At 40.4% G+C, this 11,623-nt stretch overlaps 1 protein-coding gene and 1 gene segment (V, D, J or C); both read right to left on the bottom strand.

Annotated features, from left to right (window-relative positions):
* Positions 1-277: 277 nt before the first annotated feature.
* Positions 278-2,697, bottom strand: LOC310779625 (Ig kappa chain V region K29-213-like). The segment is given in 4 exons: positions 2,590-2,697; positions 2,149-2,496; positions 1,604-1,744; positions 278-288 (listed from the first exon to the last, which is right to left on the bottom strand).
* A 1,114-nt stretch (positions 2,698-3,811) lies between these two features.
* LOC310779624 (uncharacterized protein) lies at positions 3,812-10,396 on the bottom strand (the record flags this gene model as incomplete). Its single annotated transcript, XM_083640134.1, has 4 exons — positions 3,812-3,905; positions 5,153-5,360; positions 9,655-9,768; positions 9,850-10,396. 4 exons carry the CDS (start codon positions 10,394-10,396, stop codon positions 3,812-3,814), a joined length of 963 nt encoding a protein of 320 aa, XP_083496260.1.
* Positions 10,397-11,623: the final 1,227 nt, after the last annotated feature.

Here is an 11,623-nt window from a genome sequence, read left to right as displayed (position 1 = left end):
CACTACATCCCTGGTTAGGATCCAATCACATACTGTATGGAAGAAGATACTATTCCTTATCGCTTTGAAACTCAGGACGTTCTTCATAGTCAACCACGGCAAACAGATGTTTTATTGGACCAGGAAAATGCATACTGACAAGGATTTATTCCTTTGAAATAGCATACACACATTCAATAATTATCCTTGTCAATAATATATTATGAGCAATGTGTTGGGTGTGACAGTGTCAGAGACCCTGCAAGCCTTCTGCCTGGATTTTCTTATCTCTGAATGCTCACGCCGTTTCTGAGCATCAACAACACAATTTGAATGGGTGAACGGTCTTTCACTGTTTTATTATGGCATTTTGGCTGGGACACCAAAATATTGCATCTGGTGAACGAAGTTTGGCGATTAAGGCCGTAAAGTGTGTCACACCGGCTGCCACACACTGTGAGTGGCACCTACCACCTAACACAGGGGCGGACTGGGATCATAATTCAGGCCGGGCATTATACCAAGCAGGCCAGGCCGATACGGGCCAACGCGCGCACAAATTTGGGCCGTTTGAAGCCCAATTTGGGCCGTTTGAAGCCAGATTTGGGCCGTTTGAAGCCCAATTTGGGCCGTTTGAAGCCCAATTTGGGCCGAGTCCAATTTTACAATGAGATGCACCCACTTTAACACTGAATAAAGTAATAAAACCACTAGTAAACCAGTAGGCGGCGCCTGGCCTGCTGTTCAGTGAGTGGCCTGACTGCGGGCACCATTTTTTTTTTTTTTTTTTTGCAGGCCAGGCCAGGCCAGGCCACCGGGCATTTGCCCGACGTGCCTGATTATGCAGTCCACGCCTGACCTAACAGAAAACAGGCCAACTGTGCATGTTCATCCCCATCCTCTTCTACTTGCTGACTGCAGATTCAGTCTCAGACAGTTTGGAACAAGATTTTTGTATATTATTTAAATTCAAACGTTGTCTCTTGCTGCCATTTGGATCTGCAAGGGTGAAAAGTTGCCTAGACATGTATTTTTAATTACAGTGAAGTGCTAAACCTCTGTAGCACTTTCACAAAGAACATAAAAGACAGGTCTTTGGACACATTTTAACCGTCTTTACTGTATGTATGAGTCAACAAGAGATACAGTATGCATTTGATATTCACTTTTATTTGTATTTTATTTTTATTTGTCCACTTGTCCATGACTAGTTCTCAATCCTGTTGAGGGTACCTGACATCAGAATACAATACAGAGTCTCTACTGTATTTCACTGTGGCTGGTCTGGAGGAGGAGGAGCTTCTAGGAGCCAAATTCACTGCTGCATAGTGAACTGCATCACTTGTCTGAGAAAGAAATGAAGTATTCGAGACTTGTTCTGACACTTTATGACCTTACAAAGTTTACATGTTGCAACGTCGATGATGTTGAATTTTGAGTATAAAGTAACCTATTCTTGGTAATGAAAGAAATGTAATTGTATTACCTGATTGCCGTCAGAAGGTGCATCACTTTTCTCTGAAGAGTCAAAGATAACTACTGTCAGTACCATTTGTTACAGAATATAAGAGAATATGTCAGACAGATGTATGATTATATGATTATAATGCATAAATTATAATACCTGTGAGACCTTTGCTCCGACTCTTGCAAAGTGCCCATACGAGTAGAAGTGTTGCCATCCCAAGAACGACGATGATGTTTGTCAAAACCAGCGCAACAACAGTAGGACTCCAGTCAAGTGATGTGGTCAAGGTGGAGTTTCCTTCACAGCAAGAGAATTAACAGTTTTGATATAAAATCCAATACTGTGCTAGATTTAATACTCTATAAGTAAGTACCCATCATCAAAAAAGTGCATTAATACAAGACAAGAACCATATTGGCTCTATCAGTGGACGAAGATCTCCACTCAACCCTCCAAATAATTGTTAAAATCTACACTTTTTAACATAAAATGTGTATGCACCATTTAAGTTATTGGCTATCTTAAGTCCTTTGCTCAGAAAATGCTAACGTTATAGAGCATGGGGTCATCATCTGTATCCTTTTAATCAAATTATGCACCCTCCCCCCCAAAAACAACAACAACAACAACACAACAAAACAAATCTATATAGAGCATCCTGGAATTAAACCCCTCATTTATCTTGACCTTCAATGTCTTACTTTTAATATTGAGCTCGGTCCCATTTCCAAACAGGATCTCCCCACATGAAGCCACAACGCAGTAGTAGGTTCCAGCATCGGCAGAGCTGAGGTTCTTCTTGAGAAGGTTGTAGACACAGCTAGTTTGTTCAGAGTCAGTCTTTGTCTTCTCACAGCTGTCATTCTTATTTCCAGAGGAGTAAATCAGTTCTGGACCAGAATGTTGTGAGTTTTTCAGCCAGAAGATTCTGGTGTATTCCCCTGCACAGTTGCCAGTGTGAACAGAACAGTGGAGAGTTACAGAGTCTCCTGGCTGGACTGACTTAGATACTGGCTGCTGAACAATAGAGTCACTGGTCATCTTTGGACCTTGGAAAGAAACCAAATTAACTGTGATGATTGACATGTTCACATTCATATTAATTTACCTTTATTTAATGGTAAACTGCACAGATAAAATACCTTTTAGCATCAGAAAGGTTCCTGGTCCAAATTCAATGAAGTTCATATGTAACACTCCACAGTAGTATGTACCAATGTCCTCCCACGTTGTAGCAGATATGCTCAAATCATATTTGATGCCATCTAATCTTACTGAATACCTGTGGCTATTGATACTATGCATCGATGTCACAGACTGCAGTCTCCTCCCAGTAGTTAATTTGTACCATACCCTACTTTTTATAGCACTGTTTATCTGACATTCAATAGTAACTGGCTCTCCCAGCTCCGCAGTTTGGAAAGCGACAGGCTGAGAGATGTCACTGAACTGTGCCACACCTGGAACAGACAAGCAGGAAATCATATCATCACCTCTGTATGTAGACTCTCATGAAAATATCCCATAAGTGGAAATGGGTTACTTACACAGATTACAGAGCAGGAAAACATTTAGAAGATACACCATCATCTTCTCTGCTCCGCGCTCCATCATTCGTTCTGGTTCTTCTCCGCAGTGAACTGACTTACTCAAGTGAGAGCAGTCTTAACACATTCACCAAGAGCAACATCCGCTATGTACAGTACATCATGCCAGGTCTGTCAGGTTTCTGATTGGTTCATCATTTTCTTCAGAATACCTGATTGGCTGCTGAGTGCATATAGTTGGCATCTTAAGAGATATCATCGTCATCATTCAATGTTATAATAGTTCCGCCCCCAATCTTATAATTGTTACGTTAGTTACCGTAATATTATAATTCACCCAAATAAAATGTATCAACATGGCATCAACTGGTTAAAACACACTAGTGTACTTGCACACACTGCAGAAGAATATGGAAGAGAAAGATGGTGACTTCACACACAGGGATTAGACATATATGAGGCATCACAGGTAAAGTGTTTAAAATTAAATGAGTTCTCTCAGGATATGACATCAGTCAGCTTAACAATTTATTGGAAATAATGATGACATTACAGTTTGTCTTGGCTTTAATTACAGTCATAGAGTTCTACAGTAAGTTGCAAAAAAGAAAGAAAAGAAAACATGAAAAAGACATTGATCACATTTTAACCTTCTATACAATATATGAGAGTAGGCAAGCTATCCATTTCTCCCTCATCTGTCCATCTGTCCAGGACTAAACATCTCAGTCCTGTTGGGGCCTGACCTCAGAATACAATACAGCATCTTCACTGTGTGCATGGCCTGGAGGAGGAGCTTCTGGGAGCTACACCATCTCTACCATATTTCACTGTGCATGGCCTGGAGGAGGAGCATGGCCTGGAGGAGGAGCTTCTGGGAGCCAAACTGTTGCATAAACTGCATCACTATCCTGAGGAAGACGGAAATGGAAATAAAGTATTACAGACTTGTTCCGACAGTTTGAGACAGAAGCGTGTATTGACAGACAGACAAATAGCCATGCAAAGTTTACATGTGGCACTGTGAGTGAAGTTGTGACATAGACACACTTAATGTTACAATAAGAGAACTTAAATAAATAAAAAATTGGTAAACACAACAAAATAAAATTAATTTGCATTACCTGATTGCTTTCAGAAGATCCACCAGTTTCTTCTGGAGAGTCAAATATAAGTACTGTCAATACATTTGCTACAGAATATAAAATATGTCACTCTGCTTCTGATACAGATGTACAGGTCATGATTATAATGCATAATTTGTAATACCTGTGCGACCCCTACTCCGATTCTTGCGAAGTGTCCATACAAGTAGAAGCGTTGCCATCCCAAGAATGATGTTTGACAAAGCCAGCGCAACAACAGTTGGACTCCAGTCAAGTGATGTGGTCAAGGTGGAATTTCCTTCACAGTAAAGACAGTGAACAAACAATTTTATTTAGCATTTGGGGGGGGAATCTGTAAGTGCACTATCCACCATTTAGAAAAATAAAATAATGTAAGCATTATTAAGTAATTGATTTTGTTAAGAAAATGCGGTAGCACTTACAGCTTGGTAACAACATGGTAATAGGGGGGTAATAGTGTGTTAATAATGAAGGAAGTAATAATTAAGTAATATAATGTAACCAAGTAAAAAATAAAACAGAATAACCAGGTAATAGCTTGGTACTAACCATGGGTATATCTGGGTAATTAGACTGAAATGTATGCAATAGGGTAACAGGGCCAGAAACAAAAGGTAACTAACTACAAAAGTGCACTCAGTAGAGTGCAGATCTCCGTCACCATCAGGCACCGCTATGCCTAACCATGGCCAAATCAAAACCCAACTGCGAAATGAACCGCTATGAGAAACACCAGCGGTTAACAAGCTATTGCCTGGTTATGACTTTGGTAATTACATGGTATTACCTAATCATGACTTCTTTATTATCACACTATTGTACCCCTATTACCATGTTGTTACAGATTTTGTATATAGTGCTACCGAAAAGGCTAACATGATTTATGATGGGGTCATTTGTATTTTTAATGATCAAAACATGCATTACATCTCCTCAGAATTACTATATAGGACATTTGAATTAATCCCCTGCCCCCTTTTTCCAACATTAATGTCTTACTTTTAATATCGAGCTCGGTGCCATTTCCAAACAGGATCTCCCCACATGAAGCCACAACGCAGTAGTAGGTTCCAGCATCGGCAGAGCTGAGGTTCTTCTTGAGAAGGTTGTAGACACAGTTAGTTTGTTGAAAGCCAGTCTCAGTCTTCTCACAGCTGTCATTATTTTTTCCAGAGGAGTAAATCAGTTCTGGACCAGAATGTTGTGAGTTTTTCAGCCAGAAGATTCTGGTGTATTCCCCTGCACAGTTGCCAGTGTGAACAGAACAGTTGAGAGTTACAGAGTCTCCTGGCTGGACTGACTTAGACACTGGCTGTTGAACAACAGAGCCATTGTTCATCTTTGAACCTTGGGAAGAAACCAAATTAACATGTTTACATTTATGTTAATTTACTTTGGGAGGCAATTGCTTGAATGGTAAATTGCACAGATAAACTACCTTTCAGCATCAAATAGGTTCCTGGTCCAAATCGAATGTCGTTTACATCTGACACTCCACAGTAGTATGTGCCAATATCCTCCCACGTGGTAGCAGATATGCTCAAGTCACTTTTGATGGCGTCAAATGCTACTGAATAACGATGATTATTTTGATTACCAAAGTTAGTTTGATTCTTGAGCCTATCCATTGTTGCCACATATTGTAGTCTCCTCCCAGTAGTTAATTTGTACCATACTATTTTTCTCATACCACTGTTACATTTAATAGTAACTGGCTCTCCCAGCTCCGCAGTTTGAAAAGAAACAGGCTGAGAGATGTCACTGAACTGTGCCACACCTGAAACAAACAGAGAATCAAGACGTTTAAATCATATATAAATCATATCTCTGTGTGTTGACTCATATAAGTGGAAATGTGTTACTTACACAGAGTACAGACCAGGAAAACATTGAGAAGATACACCGTCATCTTCTCTGCTTCTAGCTCCATCATTTGTTCTGCTGCTTCTCTACAGCAATTGTGACCTATTGAAGTGACGGCAGACTTAAAATATTCATCAAGAGCAACATCTCCGGCATCATGCCATAAATGTCAAGCATCTGATTGGTTCATCATATTCATCTTGCAGAGAGGGCTACCTGATTGGCTGCTGAGTGGATCACATCTGTTGGTTAAAAATAGACCCTTTTCACGGGGGCCATTTTGTGTCGAAAAGGCAGAATAAACACAGGTGCAAGCAAAACACTAATGAGGGTTTCCAAATTCCAATCATGGAAGTTTGAAACCCTCATTAGTGTTTTGCTTGCACCTGTGTTTACTCTGCCTTCTCGACGCAAAATGGCCCCCATGAGAAGGGTTTATTAAGCAAAGCATAATTCATCGTGGTTTCATATGATGTTAATCATATTATGATTAACATCTGCGGCCAGAGTTTAAAGTTGTAAGAGAAATGGAGCGTTATTGTTACATTGTTTCAAAGCCTTGCTTTCTTGATTGAGATGGGTAAGCTTCTCCCTCAAAATGTCTAAGCTTATGGGTAAACAGTTGCAACCTCATTACCAAATATGCCAAATTCATAAAATGGGCACTCATTATTGGCCATTGATCATCATGAAAATTATCACTTGTCAAAATAGATGTGTGTGAACACACAAAATGCGTGTGGAGCCAATAGGGCCTTTTCACAGCCGCCATTTTGTGTCTAAAAGGCAGGATAAACACAGGTGCAATCAACTCACTAATTAGGGCCCCATCACTGGAAAACCTAAATGGTCTGGAAGTTGGAAACCCTAATTAATGTTTTGGTACACCTGTGTTTATCCTGCCTTGTAGACACATAATGGCCACCGTGAAAATTGGTCTATTGTTGGAAATGCAATAGTTAAACCAGGGGTGGGCAATTATTTTTCATGGGGGGCCACATGAGAAACCCAGATTGTTGTCGGGGGCCGAACAAATATTGTCATGCCGTAACCCATGGATGGGTAACTTTGATGATAGAGAGGGCCACAAAAAATGTCCTCGCTACCAGGTTTTGCTGAGGGCCAAACGGCGCCAGCGTGAAAAACTTGGTGCATTTGAAGCCACGTTTAGAGAAATAACTCATTTTAAATTAACAGTTGTGATGTCCTTATTCAGTCTTAACCACCAATATTTCATCCTTTTCTCACTCACTCCTATGTCACCACCTGCACTCAGGGCTTGAAATTAACTTTTTTGACCACCTGCCAATATGGCTGCTAGATTTTAAAGTTACCAGCCAATTAGAATTTCCACTAGCCAAAATGTTTTTCTTGAAATAAATCAGAATATGAGTGGGTTAATTTAAGCATAAGTATCAGTAGGTATCCCGGGATAATCAAAGCCTGTGTTGAGGGTCACACGAACAAAAATGCAGTCTTGAAGCTAAATAAATCCAAAACCAATGAGTTAATTATTTAAATTTCTAATTCAATGTAGCCTTTTAGTCATAAAGATTATTGAAAGATATTCCATATTCCAGACTGAAATGCTATAACAGAAGTGGAGTATTGGCCAGAATGACATGAACATTTGGACACTTATTCAGCGGGTATCTTGCATGTTGCGTTCAGGTGCACTGTGTAATTTTTTATTTATTTTTGCAATTCCATCGCGGGCCACACAGGTGATGCCCGCGGGCCGCGCCGTAGTTTGCCCATGTATGAGTTAAACAGTATGCTTGGTGGCTAGAACTGAAAAGGACTTCCTTTCACAAGCACCCTGCTGTGATCTGGATCCCTGGGGCCGGTTGCACGAAACTAAGGAAAAAAAGATTTTCCTTAAAGGGCATGGTGCAGGTTGGAGACCACATTGCATTAATATGTGGAAGGGGTATATAGCAATGGGATTTGGGGGAAAAAAACTTTTTTTCAATCACACATAGCTGCGTTTAGACTAGTTTTTGTAACCAGCAGGGGGCACTGGTCCATTTCATGGAACTACCTTTTGTGATGTCACAGGGATGCAAAATAGTCACCTTTAGGTGACAGTCACATTTTTCAGCCCAAAATATGAGGGTTTCTGAGTGGTTTTATGTCTGCCCTGGTATCTGTCACCTTTTTTCATTCTCCATGACTTTGCATCCCTGTGTCAGCCCCAGCAGAACATTCTCCTCTTGTGATGTCACTCCTGTTGTTATGTCACACGCCCATTTATAAAATGCCACCTTTTCCTCCATATTTATACCCTGGGGGCCTGTGGGGGGGGGGGGGGGGATCTTTGTCTTTTTGGAGTGTTTTCACTGTAATCATGAGCCCAAAATGTCAATTCAGATTTTTTTTTAACCTGCACCATGCTCTTTAAAGTCTGAGTTAAGCTCTAGTCTAGATTTTCTCTCTAAATCTCCTGGCTGGCCTGATCCTTCTCGAAGCACCTAGCTGCTCACAGCTTATCACAAATTACATGCTTGTTAAAGTAAAGATTCGATATAAACAAATTTTCAATAACTGATTATGTTACAGCCCTGAGGGTTGGCAAGGATTCTTCCAATGGTTTTCTTTATCTATTACACAATTCATTAACTTACTTAACTCACTTAACTTTAATAACTAACTTAATAACTTAAGTTAACTTCTTAATTACATGTGTGGACATACTGATTAAAAATATATTTTCATATAATATGTTGATATGACTATTGGAAACCTAAGTCTGTTGGTCTTTCTTCATCATTTCTCTGACTGTCTACACTCTGTCTGTATAAGTGACCGTCTGCACTATGTCTGTATGACTGTCTGCACTCTGTATAAGTGTGTGTATGTGTGGCTGATCGTGTCTCCTTTGAGTCTTTGGGTGATCTTAGTACAGCTGTGTGTTTGTGGCTGCCTTTCCCCACCTTCTGGCACCTGTACCGCTCTTACCGGGCAGTGCCTGACAATAGAAAGTAGGCTAATGTAGTTCTTCTCTGCACATTTTTAACCTCCAGGTATATGTGATTGTGGAAATCATTGCACGTTTCACATCAGAAATGATTTCAAACAAGCTCTCTGATATGCTTTCTCAGTTTATTGCAAGGCAAGGTTTTACAAGATGAAATTACTTTGACCAAACTCTTCCTACATATTTCAGGAAAATCTACAGCTTTCTATAGATGAAATGCTGATGCTGAAATAAAGATGCCATTTTACACAGAAACAAAGCCTGATGAGTCACAATACAGATGAAACATGTCCAGCTCTACTGCCTTATGCCGGCATACACACAGTCAGTCTTGGTGTTGTCCCTCTGTCTTCTTGAGCTTTTGGGTCTGAATTCACTTACAGCAGCATAATGGAGGTTGTCTGCATCTTGGGCCTGGTAAAAAAAAAAAAAATTTTTTAGTTCCAATAATAATGTAACACATAAGAGAAATATAACAGAAGCAAGAAACACTGAATTGAAGTGCTATAAAAGAATATCTTGGTACAGTAATAAAACAGTTGATGTAAAAGACTCACCGCTGCATTCGGAGTAGAGGCAACTGAACTTCTTGGTTGAGTATCTGGTGATGAAAAAGAAATGGACAGAATGAAAAGTCATCTTACTGAAATGCCATGTACAGTGGTATGATATCAGGAAGAAAGAAAGAATTACGTGTGCAACTGTTCCTCTTGTTCAGCTTGTACACGGAGAAAGCCAGAATAACAGCAAGGATGGTGGTGAATGCCACTGCTGCACTCAATACATACACAAGAGACTCCATCCCATCTGCACAGATCCAGACATTAGGACACATTGTACAATTATTATTATTTTCTGTTAACATGAGACCGCTAAAATGTGACTTACGTTCAATATCCATCTTGGTCCCTTTTCCAAACAGTATCTCCCCACATGAGAGCACAGCACAGTAGTAGGTCGCAGCATCAGACAGATTCAGCCTCTTCATTGGGAAGTTGTAGACACAGGTCTGTGTCTGGGTTTTGGCTTTCCTCTCACACTGATCATTCCTGACTCCATGGCTGTAAAGGACTGCTGGACGAGATTCTCCTGAGCTTCTGAACCAGTAAACACTGTGTTCTCCGTCACAGGTCCCAGTGTGTACTGTACAGTTCAGAGTCACAGAGCCTCCTGGCTGGATGGTCTCAGATGCTGGCTGGTGGACGAAAGCTTGGATGTTTGAACCTGAACCCTTTACACTGAGAAGAGCTCCCTCTGCGAATTCAAACCTAAAGGGATAGCTACTTGCGCAGAAATAAGTTGCTGAGTCTGAAGGGCGCAAATCTGAGATCTTCAAGTGATTCTTACCATGTCCAGTTTCCAGAGTGAAGCGTGGATTGTCCTTGAATTCATCAAGAAAACTTCCATTTCTATCATACTGGTAGAAGGTAGACATGATCTGTGGTCTCTGTCCCAGTGTTTGCTTATACCAGTGAAACTTTGGTGAAAAATCACCTTGACAGAAGCATCGCAAAGTCACGTTGTCTCCAACGTTAACTGATACAAGACCACCACTGTCTTGACGCACAGATGAGGTTGGTTTCAGAGTTATTGTATGAGCTGAAGTAAAAATAGAGAATAGAGAATGAACGATTAATTTTATGCCATGATCAGAAGTAAATCATAATCTACATTAGATATTGCAGAATGCATGAAAACATAGAAGCAATCATTTGAACATTCAATTGATGGTATGAAGGACAAAAAATGCAGTCGAAAAAGACACAACTTAACTTACCCATCCTCCCCAAGAATAGACATGTCAGATAAAAAGAAAAGTTCGGAGGTGTCATCGTGTCAAAATGTCTGTGTTGAATGGAGAGAACCTCTGTACGTATTCCACTCTTCAGAGACAAGACTGTGTTTGATTGGCCAATCAGAACTGACATTGAATGTCCTTTTTAGGCAACATTGAAGACATGGTCATATAGACCCTACATGGTCAATTCTGGTCTGCCAAGAGAGACCCATGGATAGAGGTATCTGAACCACAAAATCACTACGGAGTACCCATCCTAACACTAGCTTTAAAATCAGTGAAACAAAAATCGCTAGCATACATTTAACATTTTTATAAGTTACAGTGGAATCCAGTTATGCTCTGATCGCCAGCAAGGCAACCCAGAATAACAGATATGCAGACCAGATAACAGAAATGATGCAGGCATACTATTACCTGTCCAAGTAGTAGTAACTGGTTAATTATGATGATTTGCTCAACCTGTCAAGCAATCAAAATTCATATATATATATATTCCAACATGATATTTTATGTCGGGAGCGTGTCTATGTTCCCTCCGTCCTACAGAGTTCCCTAAATCCTATGTTCCCTCTGGCTCTGATCAGTACCATTATTTGTTTTCCCAGGATTGCGATGGCATGGCCCGCCCTCCTCTGCCTCTGATTGTTTACCCTGATATTTTACCCTAACTTAACCTTAACCAATCATCACTACCCATGCATGCCTAAACCTAACCAATAATCATAGGCATGGGGAGTGATGATGATTGGTTAGGTTTGGGCCATGTCTAAACCTAACCCAATCAGAGGCAGAGTAGGGCGGGTCATGCCTTTGGCATCCCGGGAAAATAAATTTTGCGTACCTAACCCTAACCCCTAACCC

Source organism: Poromitra crassiceps (assembly GCF_964638095.1).
Source record: "Poromitra crassiceps genome assembly, chromosome: 7".
In the NCBI taxonomy this organism is placed as follows: Eukaryota; Metazoa; Chordata; class Actinopteri; order Beryciformes; family Melamphaidae; genus Poromitra; species Poromitra crassiceps.
The sequence above is the reverse complement of the archived record's forward strand: the minus strand, read 5'-3'. Positions and strand labels throughout refer to the sequence as shown.